At 27.7% G+C, this 23,300-nt stretch overlaps 1 protein-coding gene across 2 annotated transcripts in view; it reads left to right on the top strand.

Annotated features, from left to right (window-relative positions):
* The first annotated feature begins 8,350 nt into the window (after positions 1-8,350).
* Positions 8,351-23,300, top strand: part of LOC117178000 (centrosomal protein of 104 kDa) — a 55,957-nt gene continuing 41,007 nt past the window's right edge. The window contains exons 1-5 of one of the 2 annotated variants that reach the window (XM_033369164.1): positions 8,351-8,528; positions 11,813-11,977; positions 13,306-13,514; positions 18,888-19,074; positions 22,343-22,554. In XM_033369164.1, the coding sequence (XP_033225055.1) occupies positions 8,489-8,528; positions 11,813-11,977; positions 13,306-13,514; positions 18,888-19,074; positions 22,343-22,554 (813 nt within the window). In that variant the 5' untranslated portion in view covers positions 8,351-8,488. The remainder of the gene's footprint in view (positions 8,529-11,812; positions 11,978-13,305; positions 13,515-18,887; positions 19,075-22,342; positions 22,555-23,300) is intronic. The other variant, XM_033369167.1, reaches the window with a different exon arrangement.

The raw sequence follows: 23,300 nt of genomic DNA, 5'->3' as shown, positions 1-23,300 counted from the left end.
ATTTTCAGCAAAAAACTTGAATTTTTAATCAGGAAGATTAATTAAAAAAAAAAAAATTCTCAACAAAATACATAAATTTTAAACAAAATAGTTGAATTTTGAACAAAAAAAATCAGTTTTCCACAAAATAGTTAATTTTCTACCAAACTATTAAAATTCCAATTTTCAGTTAAACGAATTAATTAAAAAATAATAATTTTCGCAACGTAGTTAAAGTTTCAACCAAAAGAAGTTGAATTAATTAAAAAAAGACGAATTTTCAAAAAATGAGTTACATCCTTAGCTAAAGAAAGTTTTATTTTTACCAAAATAGATGAATTTTTTAATTAAAAGGACGCATTTTCAACAAAAAATTCGAATTTTTAACCAAAAAATATGAATTTACAACAGAATACTTGAATTCTGAAATAAAACAGATTATTTTTCGACAAAAATAGGGGCATTTTTAACCAAAAATTATAATTTTCTGCCAAAAAATAAGAATTTTTAACAAACTACATCGATTTTCAACAAAATAGTTGATTTTTGAACCAAGAAGATTAATTTTCTACAAAAAAATATAAATTTTAGAAAAAAAATATCAATCTTCAGCCAGAAATAGATTAGATCAATTTTCAGTCAATCGAGTTAATTAAAGAACAAAATTGTTACAAAATAGTTTTCAAGCAAAAGAAGGTAAATTTAATTTAAAAAGACGAATTTTCAATAAATTAGTTGCATGCCCAACCAAAAAAAAATAATTTTTAGCAAGAGAGATGAAATTTTAAACCAAAAGGACGACTTTCCAACAAAAGATTTGAATTTTTAACCAAAAAAAGGTGAACTTCCAACATAATAGTTGAATTTTTAACTAAGAAGATTAATTTTATACAAAAAATATAAGTTTTAAACAAAAAGAAACTTAAATTTTCAACCAGCTATCGATTAGTCCAATTTTCAATCAATATAATTAATTAAAGAAGAATTTTTACAAAATAGTTAGCATTTCAAACAAAAGAAGTTCAATTTAATAAAAAAAGACGAATTTTCAACAAATTAGTTGCATCTTCAACTAAAAAGAATTTAATTTCTACTAAAAGAGATGAATTTTTAAACCAAAAGGACAAATTTTCAGCAAAAGACTTGAATTTTTAATCAGATAAAGTGTCAACAAAATGGTTAATGTTCTATCAAACTATAATAATTTAAAGCCAAAAAGATTCATTGTATAAAAAACAGTTGAATTTTCAACCCGAAAATCTAATTGTTTGGCAACAAATTAATTTTTCATCAAATAATTGATTTTCAACCAACATAATTGAATTTTCTGTAAAAATATTTGCATTTTAAAATAAACAAAGATCAAATTTCTGCAAAAAGAGATGGAATTTTAAGCCATATACAAGAATTTTAAACAATTGTGAATTTTTCAGTCAAGAATAGAAAAATTCTACTAAATTGTGGAATTTTCAAGCTAAATAGACGAGTTTTATACAAAACATTTAAATTTCTAAAAAGAAAAAGTTAATTTTCAACCAAAAGTTGAATTTTTTATCAAATTCTACAAACTTCAAGCGAAAAAGACGAATAAATTCTACAAAAAATTTGAATTTTAACACAAATATGAGAATTTTCATTTAAAAATATCATTTTTAGCCAGATGGAGGAATTTTCTACGAAATAGTTGCACTTTCAACTAAATAGATAAATTTTCTACAATAAGAAATGAATTTTTTAATCAAAAAGACAAATTTTCAACAAAAGTGTTGTATTTTTAAGCTAAAAAGATGAATTTTTTACAAAAAACTTGAATTTTCAAGGGAAAAGTTAATTTTCAAACAGTTGAGTTTTCTCAAAAATTCTACAGATTTCAAGTCAAAAGATTATTAAAGATAATAATGAATATTAAAATATTATTAAATATTATTAATATAATTAACGATAATAATAAAAATATTCGACAAAAATGTTGGAATTTTTACTCGAATATATGAATTTTCATAAAAAATGTTGCATTTTCAAACAGAATGATGAACTTTTTACAAAAAGAGATTAATTTTTAAATATAACAACAAAATTCTTGAATTTACAAGCTAAAAATAAGAATTTTCTATAAAACAGTTGAATTTTCAAGAGAAAAGTTTATTTTCACTAAAAAAATTAATTTTCAATTAAGCAAAAAGTAATTTTCAACTAAACAGTTAAATTTTCTAATAAACTGTAAAAAATTCAAGAAAAGAAAAATATATTACACGAAAATGCTAAATTTTCAACCCGAATATATGAGTTTTCAACAAAAAAGTTAATTTTCAAACAAAAAAAAAAGATGACATTTTTAAACTAAAAGAAAAATTTTCAACGAAAGTATTACATTTTCAACTGAGATAGATTTTTTAGTCAAAAATATAAAAATTAAACTAAATTTTTGAACTTTGATGCCAAATGGATGAATTTTCTACAAAAAAGTAAATTTTCAATATCAAAAGTTAATTTTCAAACAATGAGTTAAATTTTCTACTAAAATCTAAAGATTTCAAGCTAAAAAGACGAATAATTTTTACAAAAAATTTTAATTTTTAATCCTAATACATGAATTTTTAACAAAAAAGTAATTTTAAAACAAAATAGAGGAATTTTCTACAAAACAGTTGTATTTTGAACCAAAGCAGATTAAATTTCTACAAAAAGCGATAATTTTTTAAATCAGAAAGACAAATTTTTAACAAAACTGTTAACGGGAACCAAATAATTGAATTTTTCACCAAATTGTAGAATTTTCAACAAAAAAAGTTACTTAACAGCCCAAATATATTAAAATTAAAAAAAAAAACAATTGAATCCTCTAATAAAGAAGATTAATTTTTCACCAAGCAGTTGCATTTTGAATCAAAAAGTATCAAACTCTTTTAAAAAAACATGTAATTTCAGACCAAAAAGACGAATTTTCGACCAAAATAGATAATTTGCAAATAAATAATTTGATTTTCCACCAAATAGTTGAATTTTCAAGATAAAAAGACGAAATTTTCAACAAAAAGTTATTATATTTTATATTTAGATTATTAAGGATTTCAAATAAAATAGAGTATTTTAAAATATTCCGAGGAATTCCATGAAATTTTAAAGAATTTTGTAGGATTATAAAAAATCTCGAGAAATCGACAAAATTCTAAATAATCTTAAAAAAAAGAAGAACGGGGATTTTAAGGTTGCCTTCTTTTTCAATATGCAGAATTCCTGAAAAAAGATTAGGATTAAGATGATAATTATGATTTTTATCTTTTTCAATTTACAAAATTTTCGTGGATTCCGTAAGGTCAAAAGAACCTTTGAAAGATTGAAGGGGATTAAAAAAATTAGAGTTTTGTAAAAATTGCAGAGAATTTCATCCCTTTTAAATGAAATGAATAAATTAGTAATAACCATTAGTATTTTCTTTTTAGGATTGAATCTAAATTCTTTAGTAGTTAAAAAAAGAATTGAAATTAATATAAAATCTTTTATTTCACTAATTTTATTTTTAAGTAGAATTTCATATTCCTGAATTTTCTTAAATTCTTTTAAAACATTTCTGGGTATTATAAATAATTCCGATAAACTTTTCATAGATTCAATCATTTGAAGGGATTTTTAAGACTAGTGTAGTTTTTAAATTTCTAAGGCATTTTCAAGAACTTTTAATTTGAAATATTTCAGAGAGTTTTAGAAGATTCCAAGGAATAGTTTGATTAATTTCATTTTATTGAGAAGTTTTGAGTCATTTTTAAAAGTTTCTTTTTTTCAATAAAATTTTCCAGGATTTTTAGAGATTTTCTAATATTTTAATGGATTATAAAGAATTTATTTACGATAAGTGAGGTACTTCGTAGAGGGTTTTAAAGATTCGAAGAAATTTAGAATTCACCCTGAATTTTGATCAATTTATCCTAAATTCTTTGGAATTGTCCTGAATTTAATGAATTCTCTTGAATTGTATGAATTCTTTTGAATTTCTTAAATCACTTCAATTCTGGTTAATTTAATGGTTTTTAAATATTTTTTTAAAGTTTGTATTGAATTGATCCTGAGGATAAATTAATAAAATTATAAAGGATATGAAATATTTTTTAATATTTTTTAAAATCTCTTGAAATTTTTAATATATGTTACAAGTTTCAAAAAGATTTCATAGGATTTGAAATATTTCAGAATATTTTTAAAAATTCCCAGATTTTTAAAAATTTATTTTAATAGTTTTAAGGAATTTGAAAGACTGAAATATTGTAGGGTATTTTAAAAGATTCCAAGGCATTTTTAAGAGATTGAAATAATTTTAAAGGATTTCTACAAATTTTCATAATTTTAAACTATTTAAAAAAAATTTCATGTAGTTTTAAAGAATTTCGTAGTATTTCGGAAGAAATGGAAGAATTTTACAGGAACTGTAAAGTTATAGAGTATTTAAAAATATAAAATATGGGGTTTAAAAGCTCTCATGGTATTTTAGTAAATTTTCCAGGATTTCTGGAAACATCAAATTTGATAGAACTTTGCGGGATTTTATGATATTTTAATGGATTTTAAAGAACTTATTCACAATAAGGGACAGATTTCGTACGCTTTCAAAGATTTCAAGTGATTTTCAAAAATTGGTTTGCAATTCGACCGGAATTCTTATTAATTTATACTGAAATTTTTTTAATACTTTATGAATTTGATCGAATTTTAATTTTCCTGAAATTCCTCTAAATTTATTCAAATTTCATTTTAATCGATGTAATTTTTTGGATTCTTAAAATTTTTCCAGTTCCTTTTGATTGTTCTTGAATTTTGACTGCTCTTGAATTTTGATCGCTATTTAATTTTTTTTAATATACTTGAATTCTTCTAAACTCACTTATTTCTATTTAATTCGATGGATTAAAAAATATTAAGTTTTTATTTAATTGATCTTAAATTCTTTTAAAATCACATGGAATTTTTAGAAATTTCATCGAATTCTTCTCTTTTACCTTAGATTCCTTTAACGTTATTCCAGTTTTAAGGAAATCAATAGAATTTTGTTGATACACATTTTTTTCTTCAATTCGTTTGTATTCTTTGGGACTATTTGATTTATTTCCTTATTATTTATTTTTTATTTTATCTCCTATGGATTGTAAGACTATGTAGGACTTCAAAAAATGTAAAGGATTTTAAAAAGGTATGTAGTATATCAATGTTATTTAACAAATTTCAAGGAATGTGAACGGATTTATATATAACTTTTATGGAATAAATTAAATTATATACAATTTCAAGGGATTTCTATGGATTTTGAAATTTAATATTAAAACATTTTTATGGCATTATTTTGCTACTATTTTCCAAAATTTATGCTACTTTTGACATTTGAATTTCAAATGAGTTCAAATATCATTTTATTTTGATTTCGAATTATTTTTAGTAATGAAGCAGGGTGGCCGCAACAAGTTATTTTCCAAATTTCCTGACTTTTTCCTGAATCTATTGCAAATTTAAATTTATAAAATTAAAATTTATTATTAGGGCTCATTTACGTGTTGGCACATTTACTTTAAAAAAATTGAAAAAGTGACCTATTTTTAAACGAAAACTCACCAAAAGTGACAAATTACAATGCACATTAATAATGTGTCTAGTGTTCTTTTGTATTAAAAAAGGATTTCTCACCTACATTGTTTACATTCAGCGGATTTGCAGTTAAAAAATTGGTCAAAGCAGATGCCGTTCGCCTACAAAAAAGGGTTTCGTAGCCTATGAAGACGTTTATTAAGTCGTTCAAGCCTCCCTCTCTCATATTTTTCCTCCCTAACTCCACCTGCATTCCTCCCGCTCACTCTAGCCTTCTCCCCCTTCCCAAACTCCCCCCTCTTCTTGCTTCCCCAGCAAATACTCTACTTCCTCTCACTTACAGTCATTCCTCCTACCCATTTCTTCTACTAATCCTAACTTCTCACAACTCCTCATACTCTCATTTCCCTGCACTTTTCCTACTCTTCTTCATTTACCCCACAGTCCCTCCACCAATTTCCAATCATTTATCCTTTGTCACCTATTTCCCCTTCCATAATTTTCGCAATTTTCCCTCCCCTAAATTTTTCTAAAATCCCCTACTTTTCCTTTAATCTTTTCTCCTCTAAGCATTCTCCTTCACTTCACCCTTCGTCCCCTTCCCCAATTGCTTCTACCGTTACCAATCCTCTTCCCCTGCTCACCCTAATTTCTAATCATTTCTTCTACTTTCCCTCACTAATACTCATTTCTCCCAACTCCTCTCTAATTTCTTCCACTCTTACTTCCATTATTACCTCTGGCATCCCTCAGGCCCTCTCCAACTTCTTACACCTCCTCATACTCTAATTTTCCCGCACTTTTACTTCTCTTCCTCTTTTACCCTACATCCCCTTTACTAATTTGCACTCATTTACCATACTTAACCTATTTCCCTTTTCCTAATTTTCTTCTCATTTCTCATCACATCCCTTCTAATATCTTACCTCATTCCCCTACTTCCCCTGCTTTAATTTTCCCTCACATCTCCTAATTTTCCTTCCCTTATTCCCCCTCAGTTTCCATACTTTCATTCCCCACGCTTCTTCTATTCTCCCTTCATTTTCTCTCGCTGCCTCTCATTGGAAGAAATACGAAAGTTGGTTGGACCGACACCCCATCGAAACTAAAAGAGTTTCTGTCTAGAGCTATGAAACCCTAAACAATGCAAATATTGTGTTGAAGTTTTGGGAAATCGTTCAATATATATATGCATAGTAGGGGAAGTGAGAAGAGGATAAAAAGAATAATTGAGTGAAAATGATGAGTAAGATGTATAGGGAGTGAGGGAAAATGAGAAGAGAAAAAGTATAGAAAAAGGGAAGAGAGGTAGGGGAAGTGAGGAAAATTAATAAGGTGATTGAGATGAATTGAATTTAGAGCAGAAGGCTAAATTAGTGGAGGTGAAGTGGGAGAATTAAGAGAGAGAGTATGGGATGTGCATGAAGAGGAGAGAGGAACTAAAAGAAATGAAGGGTAACTAGAAGAGAAGAAGTAAGGATAGTGAGGGTAAATTGGGATAATGGGAAGTGCTGACTGGAAAGGGGAGTATTAGCTGGGTAAGCGAAGAGAGGGGGATTGTAGAAGAGGAATTTAGCTCAAGTGAGTAGAAATAAGAGGTGGAAAAGTAGAGGGAATGAAAGTAGAGGAGGTGAGGAAAATTAATTAGGGAAGGGAAAGTGAGTCAAATTAGCGGGGGACAAGGTTGGGTAAGTTAAGCAAATAAGGAGAGGCAATTTGAGTTTAGGAGAGAAGGCGAAATAAAAGGAGGAGGCCTAGAAGTAGTAACGGATTATAAGGGGTGGGGAATTAGGAAACTGAGGATAAATTAAAGAGGGTGGGGGAAGTGAGAACTGGGAAAGGGGATTATTATCTGGGGAAGCGAGGAAAGGGGGAAGTAATGAGAGAAGAAGTTGGGAAAGAAGGGTGCGTTCATGTGACAGATTGTCTTTTCGCCGCCCCTAAATGTTAACCGATTTGTCTCAAATTTGAAGATCATTTTTTTAATCATTTAAATGAAACTTGTGAATGAGAGTAAAGAAGTTCGAAATGTGAAAAAATTGGCCACCTTTGTATTGCGGTTTTCCCGACTACACGTGATAGGCACACGTGGGTGTCGCTGGATATAACGATTCGTGATTCGCGTGGATTCGCGCAACCACCTCACCACCCCCATGCTATAGCAGCCTCCGTTTATTGATCCATTGCTGAAATTAGAGCCTGTATTTTGACGCGCGCAGGCACTGCGCTTAGGAGAAATATCGTGCAAGATTTTTTTCAAGATGCTCTCATAATAAAACTGAGGGAGAGTCTTGGCGGAAAAATCACGATAGACCCCCTCTAAACTCCTCGAAAGAAAGTATCTACATATATTTACAGAAAAAGTCACCCCGAGAGTCGACAGCTGCATTTTGCCAAGCCCAAAAAATATCGACCCTGACCGAGCCTTTTTTCCAAGAATTCAAATGATGAAACCAGATTCCCTAGACCTGAAAAATAAACTTTTAGAATCTGAAAACAATTTTCAAACCCAGAAAGTCATCTTTATTGACCAGTTCCTTTTATCTACAAAATGGATCTTCTGATAGAAATCTTATTAATTTTCTTTTTAAAAGAGAGGAAGAATTGTAACGGATTAGATTTAGCTGAAATTGAAATTGGTTTTTGCATGATTCATTTTTTTTTTGTAATTAAAATTGTTTAAACAAAAAAATTATTAGAGAATGATTCAGTTTTAATGATAGATAAGTTTATTAGAAACCTGCGCATAGATCGAAGTCCTAGCATCAGTTTTGTCGCAAGCTTCGCAGCGGCCGGACGTGCTTGCGAGCTTCCCTCAAAGATCTTTCAAATGGCTGTGCCTTTCACGTTTGACATTTCCGTTCACCTTGTCCTGCCACATTACTATTATTATTAGTGTTTTTCGAATTAACATTTTTTCAGTAAAAAATTATTCAGCATGCCAAGAAAAATTGGATTCAACGTTGTGTACGCCTCAAGTAAGCAAAAAAAAAAGATAATCAAAAATTATCGGCACTCTAAATTTTCCAGTAATTTAACCTCATCCCTTTTTTGAAAATGTTGCTTTAATTGGATAATATTGATTAGCGAAAGAATTCTAATTTTTATTACGAATTAATTAGAACATTTAAAGAAGGGAAAAGCTTGATTGAATTTAAATTAATAATGTGCAAGGAACTAAAGTTTTTCCCATTTTTACACTGTTTTATCAATTATTTATTTATTGTATTTAAAAGCCTCTTGTTTTCTACCATTGTTAAATAAACAAAGTTAGGGAAAGTTTTTTCAAAGGATTATTTTCAAGAATTGAAATTTTGAATTATCATTTTTTTTAATCAGAATTTAATTCAATATTGACGAAAATGATTGGTAGAGATAAAATTTAAGGGGCAAATAAAATGCAGTAAGAAAACAATTGCTTGACAAAGTTATCCAATTAATGTGCTCAGTGCCAGGTGGCACTATATGGATCTACTAAAACCTTGGCACAGAATTTGATAAAATCAAATCTAGATTACTGTTCAATATTGAAATCGAGTAATAACAAAAATATTAAGAAGCGGTTGAATAGTTCAATTTAGAGTAAAAAAGGAGATTTTGATAAAAACCAATACAAAAATCTAACTATTTTTGGATAAAAGTTGATTTTTTTATTGAAAAGTCTGTTATTTTATTTTTGGTTAATAAAAATGTTTGTACAGAAATTTCGGTACCAACAGCCGAATTTTTTCGCTAAATGTAGACATTGCGTTAAAAAATAAACTATTTTCGTAGAAATTTCAACTATTTTTTTCAATTTTATCAATTGGTCGAAAGTTCAATTATTTTCTTCAAAAATCTACAACCCTTCTTTTTTGGTTAAAATTTTATATTTTCGGTTTGAAAATTCAACTGCTTTGAAGAAAATTTATCTTTTCGCTTACAAATACAATACTTTGGTTGAAATTTTTTTTTTTCTAAAACATCTTTTTTAATTAAAACATCAACTATATTGTAGAAAATCCAACTTTTTGACTTGCAAATGTAACAATTTGGTTTAAAAAAAATTTCTAGCTTGACTGAAAAATCTTTTTTAGTTGCAAAAGCAACTATTTTCTTGAAAAATTCGTCGTTTTCTATGAATTTTACTATTGTTTATACAAAATTAAAATCCGTTTTGTTTAAATATTAACTTAAATTTCTCGTTGAGAATTCATCTTTAGTGGCTAAAACGTTTCACAACTCCTTCAAAATTAAATGATTTTTTAGAAAAATGAACAATTTGTTTGAAACTTCATCCTTTTTTTTTAATTCATCTTTCTTAGTTTAAATTCATCCTTCTAAGTTGAAATTTATTCTTTTTTGGTTTGAATTTAACTGTTTTGTAGAAAATTCATATTTTTTGCCCAAACTGCACATTTTTCTGATTGAAAATTCTTTTTTTGTTGTTAGAAATGTAAATATTTTCTTGAAAATTTGTCTTTTTGGATTAAAAATTCATGTTCTTTGATAGAAGTCATTTTTTAAAATTCATCCTTCTCAGTTTAAAATTAACTTTGTATTAATTAACATTTTTCGTTGAGAATTCATATCACATTATTAAAATTTTTATTAATTCGTTGAATTTGCAATTCTTTTATTGAAATTTTTTGTCTTTTGTTGAAACATCCACAGTTTATCCTTCTTACCTTGAAAATTTAATAATTTCGTTGAAAATTTTTTTTCGTGACTGAAAAATCTTTTTCAATGAAAAAATCTATTCTGTTGTGGAAAATTCTTGTTTTTGGCTTGACAATTTAGTAATTTGGTTCGCATTTTTTTTTCTTGACTAAAAATCAACTATTTTGTTAAAAATACTTCTGTTTTGGATGGATTCACCTATTTTTCAGTTAAATTCAAATCTTTCTTGATTGAAATAGATGTTACATGTCGAGTTGAGAATTAATCTTTTATAGTAGAAATCTTTTTCAATTAGTTAAAAATTGTAATCTTTTGTTAAAAAATCAATACTTTCATTACAAATTCACCCTTTTTATTTGAAATGTATCACTTTTAGTTAAGGTTAAACTTTTTGGTAGAAAATTCGTATTTTTGACTTTAAAATTCATTTTTTCTGGCTGAATACTCATAATTTTATTCAATAATTAAAAAATGGTTGAAAATGTAACTATTTTGTTTGAAAATTCATCCCTTTCGCTTAAAAATTCATCTTTTTGGTTAAACTCATTTTTTAAATTAATTTTTCTCTGTTTAAAATTAACTTTTTTGTTAAAAATTCAACTTTATTCTTTAAAAAATGTTTTGCTTTCAAATTCAACTTTTTGGGGTTTAAAATGAACTTTTTAGTTGCAAATTTGTCTGTTTTTTAAAGTTAATTTTTTGGATGAAAATTCAGTTGTTTTCGTTAAATTTAACCAGAACAATTGAATCTTAAGATTCATAACTTTAGTTGGAAATTCATCTATTTTATTCGAAATTCACATATTTTGTGAAAAGTACGTCATTTATGTTGTAAATTGATCTTCTTGTTTAAAAATAAGATTTTTTTGCTGAAAACTCGACTATTCCAGTTAAAGATTCATTATTTTGTTGAAAAATCGTCATTTTTGGTCGAAAATTCATCGTTTTGGTTTTAACTTTACGTAAGTATCCCAGTTGAATATTCATCATTTTGGTTAAAAATTCATCTATTTGGTTTAAAAGTATTTGGTTGAAAATGCAGTATTGTTATTTGTAATGTTAGGAATTTAAAGCGGTTTTAACTAAATTCTATATAGCACCCACATTAATCTTAACTAAATATGCACTTAATTTCAACTATATGAAAATAAAATAAAAATTGATAGTAATTAACTTTAGCGACAAATTCAAGAAATATTTATGTTTTTAGCATTATTTGATTATTTAATTAACCGATGATGCTAATATATTTAGGGATAGGTTTTAATGCAATTTATTACTTTAAAAAATGTGAAATATTATAATAATTCCTTACTATGGAACATTGTACCTTCAAAAAACCTGGAATCTTCAGAAATTTTTTTTTCATATTTGAGAAAACATTTTGAATTTAAAAAATTTAAAATCATATTATCCAAAGGAAATATTTAACTGTTTAAACAAAATTATTATAAAATAATACCAACAGAGTTTATTCTTATTAGCAGAGATTATTATAATAGAATTATTAATAATATTGTGTTGTTATTATTTATCATTAGCAACTTAAAAAATATAAGCATTGAACAAATTAATTAATAATTTGATTTTTAACAATATGAAGGTGAAGAGGACAGGCATTCGTCCTTAGAATTGAATATACATGGTCCGACAGTCAGAGGTTGGCAAAGTGCAAGAAGATGCAATTATCCGCAAGAACTTGTTCTTCGTCTTCATGGGCCAACCAAGTTGACCAGAATACAAGTACTGGCGCACCAATATTTAATCCGTAAGTTTTACAAAAATATAATAACCAATTTAAAAAAGAACATTATTTTAAATTACTTCTTTTTTATTCCTTATAAATAAGTAAAAATACAAATAAGAAGAAACTTTTTTGTACTTTTAACCCATTTTTTTCTAAATTTGTCGATTTCATTTTCAGAAAACCATATTTTTTGACAAGAAAAATATTTGTAAAAAATGGAATTCTGGGAAAGAAAATGAAATTTCATGTGTACACTTTGTACATAATAAAATAAAAATTGTAGTATACATAAATTATACTATAATATGAAGTTTCTATATTTCAATTTTTAATTTTCGGTTAATTATTTATTTGGATTTAAAAACAATGTTTTAAAAAATATATAATTTTTTTCCAGTTTTGAAATTTAAAATTTCCGTTCGATTGCTAATATTTTTTCCTGGTCAATTCGAACGGGAAATGATGAATTTTTTGAATAGAATAATAATTCTGAGTTGAAACATCTGATAATTGTTGGTCACAAGAATTGCAATTTCGATTTGCAACAGAAAATTTTTCGTAAAAGAATTATAATTCTATATTTTAACAGGAATTTTTTAATGAATTTCCATCTTCTAAATTAGAATTAAAATTAATTTTCAAAATTCCCGTGCCAAGTGATTGGTTTTTATAAATTCGCGTTATATAAACCAGAATTAAATTTGTTTTCCAAAATGTCGAGTTCTTGGAATAGGGATTTTTTTCAATTTTTTTCTTCTAAATAAGAGTTAAATTTTTTCCAAAATCCCCGTTTCTTGTCGAAAATACCTGGTCAAAGACAAAATTATTATTAATTTCCAAAATTTCCCGTTCCAATACAGAATAATATTTATTTATAATATTTTCTATTATAATTAGGAAATATAAATATTCCATTTTTCTACATTTCTGAAGACTGAAGTTTAAAATTCTGGCAAATCTCCATTGCAAAAAAAAGAATTTTTAAATTCCAACGAATTCTTATTTAGATCCAGGCATGTTCAAAATTTGACATATTATAAATTGGAACAGGAATTCTTTTTATTAATTGCCTTTTTATAAATCAGACTTAAAATTATTTTCAAAAATTCCCACTCAATGTGAAAAATTCTCTTTTCCAAGTAAAATTATAATATTTTACGAAATTCCCTGTTGCAGTTCAGAATAACTGAAATTATTAGCCAATTTTACATCCCAATTTCCCAAAGACTTTGATAATTAATAAATAAAATATAGTGAATCTAATTTTGATATATCTATATATTTTATAAAAGATGATTTCTAATTAAAATAATACAATAATAACTAATAATACTTTTTGTTTCTTTCAGCTCAAAAATTGGAAATTTGGGTATCTCGAGAGAACTCTTCAGCTTCCTCCGATTTCACCTACTTGGGATACATTACACTTTCCGATAATGCATCAACAATGTATAAAAGTAGGGAACTTAAAAGCGTAGCACTTCCGGAAACTGAGGCTGTTTCCCTCAAATTCAGGCTTCACAGACCTCACTGTAATGCGCACAATATTCACGAACAGGTATTTCAAATAGAAACTGAAATTTTAGAAGATGATAAAAAAAAACCTTCACCCCCCTTCCCAAACTTCGTTCTCCTTTAACACCCCCTCTTTACGCTTCCCTAGTCAGCACTTCCCCTCCTCTACGCACCCACATTCCTAATAATTTCTACTTACTTACACTCCCTTCTTCTACTTTCCCTCCCCTAATTACCCCTCATTTCTCCTAGCTCCACTGCTCTCATTTACCCTCATTTCCCCCACTTTTCCTCATTTGTCCTACTATCCCTCCCCTAATTTCACCTACTTTCCCTTCCCTATTTCTCGCTCACCTACCCTAGCTCGACTTCTCTTTTACACTCACTTCCCCTACTTTTTCTCATTTCCCCTATTTTCTATCCCCTAATTTCACTTACTTTCCCTTCCCTATTTCCCCCTCGCTTCCCATACCGCCTACCCTAATTTCTCTTCACTTCCCCCAATCCCACGCACCTTTCTTCGCTTCCCCTTATTTACCTTACTTCCATTTCCTTAATTTTCCACAATTTATGATATCTCCCTCCCCTTATCAGCCATACTGTCCCTGCCTTAATTTCCCCTTACTTCCCCTCCACTTATCCTCCCTCGCTTGCTCTATATCTCTTTTCCACATTTCCCATAACCTCCCCTACTTTCCCTTTCTTCATTTTTACTAATTCCCCTACTTTCCTTCCCCTTATTTTTCCTTACCTAATTTCCCTCCTTTCCCCTCACTTCCTCTGTTTTCCCACTTCTGATTTCCCATCACATCCCTACTTTGCTTACCTCATCTCCACTCATTTCCCCTACTTTCCCTTTCTTCATCCCCCCTCTCTACATCTACTTTTCCTCCCTGATTTCTTCTCACGTCCACTACTTCCTCTCGTTCACTTCTTCTAGTTTTCTTTCGCCCACTTCACTTTCCTAACTTTCCTCCCCTCATTTCTCATTACTTAATCTACTTATCCTTCTCCACATTTCTCTCACTTTCACTCTTCTACTTTTCCCTCAATTTCCTTACTTTTTCTCCTCTGATTTCCCCTACATCCCCTCCATTAAATTCCTCTCCCTTCCCCTACTTCCTCTTCCAATTCAGAAGAAGTTGGAAAACAAAATAACAATATTAAAAATGACAAATGTTCCTCTTCCAATCGTGATAAAAATTTATAATACAAAATCTGCCCCTTTACTTAATAAAAATGTTGAAAAGAAAAGTATGGTCTCTTCCAACTCAGAAAAAAATGTCATGCCTTCCCACTAAATAAAAATGATAAAACGAAAAAATACCGTCTTAAAATTTAAAAAAAGATTGAAAATTAAGTGCCCTCCCCTGAAACTTTCCTTTCTTACATCATAATAAAAATGCTAATAAAAAAGAATGGTTTATTTCAATTCAAAAGAAAATTTAAAATATAAAGTTCTACCTTTCAACTTAATGAATATGTTAAAAATTATAATGCTCCCCTTCCGATTCAATATAAATGCTGAAAAGAAAAAACAGTCTCTTTCAATTCAGCAAAACAATTTATAATTATAATATACATACTTCCAAATCGAGAAAAATGTTTTAAAAAAATTACTTTCTTCTAAATCAGGAAAAATATTAAAAATAAAATTTTCTACCCTTCAGCTCAATAAATATGCTAAAAACAAAAAAAAATCCTTTCCAATTTAGAACAAAATTTCAGCCGAAAATTGCTCCCTATCAAATCAATATAAATGCTAAAAAGAAAAAAATTGTTTTCCAATACAGAAAAACAGTTAATACCCTTCAACTCAATACAAATGGTAAAGAAAAGAAATAGATTCTTATCAATTAAACAAAATAATAAAAACCGAAATTTCCTCCATTTTTACAGTTTATTAAAAATTTTGAAAGTAAAAAATTTCCATCCCTTCCTACTCAATAAAAATAACAAAATAAAAGTTTTATCCTTAAAGTCAACATAAATATTTAGAGGAAAAAATGTCCTCTTTCACTTCAGAAAAAAATAACCAAAATGTCAGTCCTTACAACTCAATAAAAATGGTCAAATCAAAAGAAGGGTCACTTTCAATTCAGAAAAAGTTAAAATTAAATTTTGTTGTTTCAAACTAAATAAAAATGATAGAAATACCAAAATTTCGTGCTTTGAAATCAATAAAAGTGTAAAAATAAAAAAAGTTCCTCTTTTATTGCAGAAGAAAACTAAATACCAAAATTTTTTCTCTTATTTCTTGAAAATTAGAATTTTTATTTCGAACAATCCAGTTTCAAATTGTTCAATTTGAAATATTTGGATTATAACTGCTTATTTTAAATAAACAGTCAAATACTGGTAAATATAAAAAAAATCAATTTTAAAATTTTAAATTGAAAAGGTTAAAAATTGAATATTTTAAACTAAAACAATATTCAAATAGGATTTGAAATAGTATATAAGCATTTAATTATGTATCTACTAATATGAAAATACCTTAAAATTAAAATTAATTTATCAAGCTTCAATCGGACGTTTGCATTTGTTCAACTACTAAGGCTTTCGAAATAAAACAGTTCATTTTTCAACGTTAAAATCTTTGAATTGCTTTATATTGAACAGATTTAGAATCACTTTGTAAGATTATTTATTGTTAAATTTTTAGCATTCTTACTGCCTAAGTTAGAATTACAATTTGTAATCAAACTTATTTTTAATTTATTATATGATATTATATGAAATTGATGACAATTCAAATGATTCGATAGATTTTTCTTCTACAAATTTTTTTAATTTCCCATCAAAACATAAATTCACTATCATTTCTTGGATTTTCTCGATCTTAAAAATTCCCGTTCTGATTGTCAATATTCCGGACGACTTTTCTTTGCCGTCTGACAAAAGCCGGCCGCTACCACTTGCGAGCGATGGATAGAGCGATGGCGGTCTGACGGGTGTCACACCAGTTTCCGACACGGGCTGATCTCTCACCAATGTTCGCACGAAGGTTACCTGAGAGAGTCCGAGTACTTTCTCTTCTCTTATTTTCCCTCTCTTCCTTTACTTTCTCTTCCCTCATTTCTCCTCTCTTTCCTTACTTTTCCTTCCCTCATTTGCCCTAAATTCCAGTACTTACCCTCCCCTCATTTTCCCTTTCTTTACTTATTATTCCTTGCCTCATTTCCCCTCACTTCCCTTACTTTTCCTTCTCTTATTTCCCGTACTTTCGCTTTCCTTACGCTCCCTTACTTCCTTTTCCTAACTTCTCCTTTCATCCTCTATACCGCCTCTCCTCATTTCCCCTAAATTCCTCTATTTTCCTTCCGCTGATTTTATCTCACTTCCCTTACCTCATCTCCACTCATTTCCCTTACTTCCCCTTTCTTTATTTCATTTCTCTTCATCTACTTTCCCTTCCTGATTTTCCCTCACTTTCACTACTTCCTCTCGCTCATTTCTCCTACTTTTCTTTCACTCACTTCACTTCCCTTACTATTCCTCCTCCTATTTCTCCTACATCCCCTCCACTAATTTCTCATTGCTTGACTTCCATCATTCCTCCTCACTTAGTTAACTGCTCATTCCCTTACATCCCCTACTTCTTTTTCTCTTCCAATTCACAAAATGTTGGAAAACAATATGTTCTCCCTTCCAACTCAATAATAATGTTAAAAATGTCCCTTTTACAATTTAGAAAAAAATGTATAATAAAAAATGCTGCTCCTAAGCTCAATAAAATGTTAAAAACAAATAATAAACCTTTTCCAATTTAGAAAAATAAAGATTGTAAATAAACAGTTCTAGCCTTAAACTAAAAAAATGCTAATAACAAAAAAAATTCCTCATCCATTTGAGAAAACATGTCAATCATAATTTCCCCTTTACCAAGTCGATAATAATTTGAAAAAGAAAAAACGTCCCTCTTTTAATTTTGAAATAAATTAAAACTGAAATTTCCTTCCTTCCAAAATTATGAAAATGCTAAAAAAATTGATCTCTTTCAATTCAGAAAAACAATTAATAACAAAAACTTTCTCAAATCCAACTCGATAAAAATGTTGGAAATAAAAAATTATTTTCTTAAAATCAATAAAAATGCTAAAAAGAAAAAATAGAATTTTCCAATTCAGGAAAAAGTTTGAAAATAAAACGTTTTACTCTTTAACTCAATAAATATGCTAAAAATAAGAATTTTCCTCTTCCAGTACAAAAAAATGTCACCTGAAAGTTCCTCTCTTTCAGTTCAACATAAATGTTAAAAAGAAAAAGATAGCCTCTTTCAATTCAAAAAATAATTATTAATCAAAATTTCGAACCTTCCAACTTGAGAAAGAAGTTACACTCTTCCGATTCAGAAAAAGGATTGAAAATGAAAAATCCAATTCTAAAAATAAATAACTTATCTAAAAAAGTATAATAGTACTAACGTAAGAAAATGAATAATCAACATATGTTAACTAAAGGATTTTATCGTGCACTAATTTTAAGTGTATGGGTTTAGGTTTTATGTTGTTTTCCATGACTTTTGCAATATATTGAAAATTTAGCAATAAATGTTTAAACTATTTGTTTAAACAAATTATTTTGAAAAATGTGGCCTCCTGAGTCTCTTTGAAATTCATTTACAAAGATTTCTGTGTAAATTTGGTTTGATTTGGTTAAGATTTGCGACCTGTAGGTGGTTTTGAACATTCCGCCCCCAATGGGTGCCGCGTGAAGTGTTGTCTTACTAAAGCCGAACGTTACTACTAGTGAGAGGTGGATGGAGCGCTCGGTGGTCTAACCGGTTTTATACCAGTTTCAGGCACGGGCTGATCTCTCTCCATCGTCTGCACTGGGGATACCTCGGGGAATCCAATCACCGTGGAAAATATAAAATATCACTTTAGAAAAGGAGAGTAGGAGAGTCGTGTCTTTTTGAGACCGTTTTAGGAGTCGAGTCTTTCCAAGACCGCTTTAAAAGAAGTGTCTCTTCAAGACCTCTTCAAGAGAAACATCTTTTAAAAAACGCTTTATTCATAGAGCCGTGTACAAAGCCTTTATTAAGTGTACATTCTAAAATACCTTATTCTTGAACTCAAATCTTCCTGAGTGGTCATAACCAGGAATTGATTTCCTTACGAGCACAATCGCCAGCCCAGTTAGATAAAATTAAATTGCCGTTTTCAACCCAACCCAGGTGAAAACCTGCCGGCCTCTCCGGTAGAAACCGGATTTGAAGAAAGGCTAGTCACCAATTTATTAAAAGAATTGAAATATTCCACTTGTCTTTACAAATGATTTATACACCCTTCTAGCTTCTAGTAAAGTAGTTGTTAAAGTAATTTCTTTAATATGTTACCCCCTACTTTAAAATAAGCGTCGGTGACAATTTAAGGCTTCATTTTCGATTATTTTCTCGTTTCTTTTTTTCCAGATTGGGCTCATTGCCATCAATATTCTCGGTGAACCTTTTGGCCAGGAATTTAGTGGTCAAGGGGATGCTCCTTACAATCCTCATTACATTTCTCCGTATGACGACCTCGCATTTGAAATGTATGTCGATCGAGAAGTAGCTAAAATTATCAGACAAATGGAGTCCAAAAAGCTGCAAGCTGTCGAAGGTAAAATTCTTTATTTCAATACTTTAATCATGATTTTTGTAAAATCTATCTTTTTTATTTTTTGTTCTGACATTAGGAAGTGTCCACGTATTACGTGACGCTATTTTCAGTGTTTCTCACTCATCCCTTTTTTTTAATAATTCTTATTTTCCCACTGTTTTTTTTTAATTTCTATTTTTTCTTGTTTTTCGCTTAAAACTGAACTGAGTTAATACATACCAATGAGAAAATCCAACTATTCTTTGTTAAAAGTTTTTTTTTGTGGAAAATTTAATTCTTTTGTTGAAAATGCAATGATTTTGTTAAAAAATCATCTTTTTTGGTCAAAAATTCAACTACTTACTTGAAAGTTGAGCTGCTTTGTTAAATTTATTTAAAGATTAAATCTCTTGATTGATCTCTTTGTTTGAAAATCTAATTTTTTTATTTTAAATTCGTTTCATGTTTGGTTAAAAATTAATTTGTTAGCTGAAAACTTAGCTATTCTGTTGCTTGTTGAAAATTTATTATTTTTTCAGCTTAGAACGGAACCTGTTGGTAGAAAATTTATCTTTTTATTTGAAAATTCAAGGATTTGGTTGAAAATTAATGGATTTGGTTAGAAAATAGTCTTTTTTGGTAGAAAATTAATCTTCTTGATTAATAAATCATCTTTTTGGTGGAAAAATTTAACTCTGTTGTTGAAAATTCATTTTTTTGCTGAATATTCATAATTTTAGCTCATAATTTCACTATTTGGTCTAAATTAACTTTTTGTTGAAAAATTCGGATATTTTGTAAAACAAATTCGTCTTTTTGGATTAGAAATTGAAGAATTTGGTATAAAATTAAGCTTTTTCATTAAAAATTTTAATATTTGGTTTAAAATTAACTTTTTTATTGAAAGGTAATATTTTTGGTAGAGAATTAAACTACTTTGGTAGAAAATATATTTGATTGGTTAATAATTCATCTCCTGTTGTAGAAAATTAATCTTTTTAGTCAAAAATTCATCTTCATTCATTTTATTTCCTTTTTTTGGTTCAACAATTATCTTGTTTAGTTTAAGATTCAACTGTTTCGTTAAAAATGTATCTTCCCTAATTGAAAATACAAGTACTTCATTGCAAATTTATGTATTTTCTTGATGATTGATCTTTTTATAGAAAATTAATCTTATTGGTTAAAAAATAATCTTTTTGGTTGGAAATTCAACTCTTTTTTCGAATTCTCTTTCTTTTATATTTAGTTTTTTTAATATTTTCAATTTTAGTTACAAATTTATCTCTTTTGTTGCAAATGCAACTATTTTGTTAAAAAGGCATCCTTTTTGATAAAAAATGCAACTACTTGGTAGAACTACTTTGTTAAAAATACATTTTTTTGTTAAAGATTCATCTCTTCGGTTTAAAATTGAACTATTTTGCTCAAAATTGATTTTACTTTTGGTTAAGGATTTATTTATTTAGTGGAGATTGAAGCAAATGGTTGAAAATCCATACATTTTATTGATATTTTATCTTTTCTTGTGAAGGATTAATCTTCTTGGTTAAAAAATAAACTTTTGTTTGAAAAAGTAAGTTTTTATTGTATTATAAATTCATCATTTTAGGTGAAAATTCATACCTTTTGTCGAAAATTTACCTATTTTCTTCAAAAGTATTTTTTTTTTAAATTCAGAATTAATTTTCTTGATTGAAAATGTGACTATTCCAATTATATTTGAAAATTTATTTTTTGATTGAAAATTCATGTATTGTTTTATTTAAAATTAAACAATATTTGTTTTAAATATTAAGTTGAAAAATTATCTTCTTGATTTAAAGTAGAGCTACATAGGAATAGGTCGTCATTTTTCTGATTCTTTTCCAAACTTGGAGTAACTGGAAAATCCTGAAAAATAAAATTTCTATTTTTTGCAGCTTTTCTTAATTTTTTTCTACTGTTTTAGTTAAAGATTTAGCAATTTTCTGAATATTAGTTTTTGGTGATAAGAAACTATTTTTTATTTTTTATTAAAATCTTTTTTTGTGGAAATATTACCTATGACATTTTTTGTTACACATTTTTTAGGTTAACAATTATATTTTGCATTGAATGTTTATATTCTCGGGCTCAAAAATGAACTGTTTTGTAGAAGATTCTTCTTTTTTTCCTCAAAAATTCAGTAATTTAGAATAAAATTGAACTATTTGGTACAAAATTAAACTAACTGGTCGAAAATGTATTGAAAAATCGTATTTTTAACAGAAAATTAACCTTCTAGATTGAAAATTACATTATTTGGTTAAAAACGTACTTATTTTGGTGAGAATTAATTTTGTTTGGTTCAAAATTAAATTATTTTGTGAAAAATTCATCAATTTTTTTGAAAATTAAACTTTTCAGCTTAAAAATTTAACTTTTTAGTTAAATAATTTTAGAAACAAAGAAAAAACACTTTTCAAATTTCTAAAAATGTCAAGAAAATTTGGAAGGTTTGAAGGTAATTTTTTAAATTTTTAAGGCCTTTTTAAAATATTAGGAATAATTTCACTCAGTTTAAAAGTTGATTGAAAATTTAACTATTTTGTTGAAAATTCGTCTTTTTTGGATAACCTGAAGTATTTTTTATTTTAAATTTATTTTTTTTTGGGTTGGAGATTCATTATTTTAGTTTGAAATTCAAATTTAAATTGGTTGAGGATTCAACTATTTTGTTGAAAATTTGTCTTTTTGGATTAGATCAACTATTTTATATTTAAAATAAAAATATTTTTTTGTTGAAATAACAATTACACATTACATAATATTTTGTTAAGAGTTCATCATTTCTGGTTTAAAGTTCAACTATTTGGTTGAAAATGAACTTTCTTTTTAAGATTTTAATTTGACATGTGAAATCTTCAAAAATCTGTTTCAATTTTTTTCAAAAATCGTAAAAAAGTTATATTTATGTAACTTTTTTTTAACTGTTAATACTCATTTCCTCGTTCTCAGATCTCAGGATATAATTTTACTTTACCAAAAAATCACACGCGATGGATGAAGCTACTTAAAAAATTTAATTTATGCTATTTACTAAAAATAGGGTACCATAGTTAGCAAATCTTGAAAATAGGGGACTTTAGGGGCCACAGTTGAATATAGGGTACAATAGGGGATATAGGGACCCGCTTGTGCAGCCTATGAATAATTTAAAAAATTATTTATTTATATATTTATAAAAATATTTAATAAAAAATTATTTAATTAATCAAATTCATTTACATATTGAAAAATTAGATCATATAATTTTAATTCGCTACAGAGGAGAGATTTGAATACGCTTCGAAATTAAAAGATGCGATGGAAAATTTGAGAAAAGCAGGTGAACGTCTTGGAAAATACGAGTTAGAAAAAAAATATGCGATTGCTCTAGAGGATTATGATAAGGCAAAAGCTAAGAAGGCACAGGCGCAACATTTTCGTCAACAAGTTTACGAGAGTCTAGAGGTGGAAGATTTACTTGAAGCCAATGGGGTAAGTTTCTTTCGAATTTAGTAATTTAATAATAACAAATTTTGTTTTGGAGTTAATTACTTAGATTTTTTGTGTACAATAGATTGATGAAAATCTGTAGAAATATTGTAAAATCCCTTCAAAATAAAATTAATTAAATTTATTCCCTAAAATTCTTTTTAAATCTGTTAAAATCCCTTGAAATTTGTAAAATCCCCTAAAATGTTTAGAATTGGGGGTCCTATAAATTCCCCTAAATATTGTGAAATTCTTTGGCATCTCTTAAAAATGTTTGAAATCCTTTAAATTCGTTACAATCTTTTTAAATGAGTTAAACCGTCCAAATAATTTGTCATTTTTTTCAACTCTTTCATACCCCTTGAAATTGTTGAAACTCGTAGAAATCCTTTGAATTAAATTTTAATTTATTCCTTAAAGTTCTCTGGAAATTGGTTGAAACCGCTTGGAAATTGTAAAATTCCATAAAATATTTAGAATATTTAGAGGTCTTTATTTAGAGACTTTATATACTCTCTTTATACTCTCTTATATACATCTTATTACATCTTATATACTCTCTTTATACATCCCTTAAATCTTTTTAAATTATTTGACATCTCTTAAGGGCATGTGACACAGCTAAATACCTATATTACCGACCACATTTTTTCAGTTCACTGAATGTTTTTTTGAACCTGAGAACTTTTTTTGTGAATAAAATATCGAGCTGAAACTTTGGAAAATGTATTAGAGTGCAATAAAGTACG

Source organism: Belonocnema kinseyi, chromosome 8 (genome assembly GCF_010883055.1).
Source record: "Belonocnema kinseyi isolate 2016_QV_RU_SX_M_011 chromosome 8, B_treatae_v1, whole genome shotgun sequence".
Taxonomy (NCBI): Eukaryota; Metazoa; Arthropoda; class Insecta; order Hymenoptera; family Cynipidae; genus Belonocnema; species Belonocnema kinseyi.
This window is presented reverse-complemented; position numbering and strand designations above follow the sequence as displayed.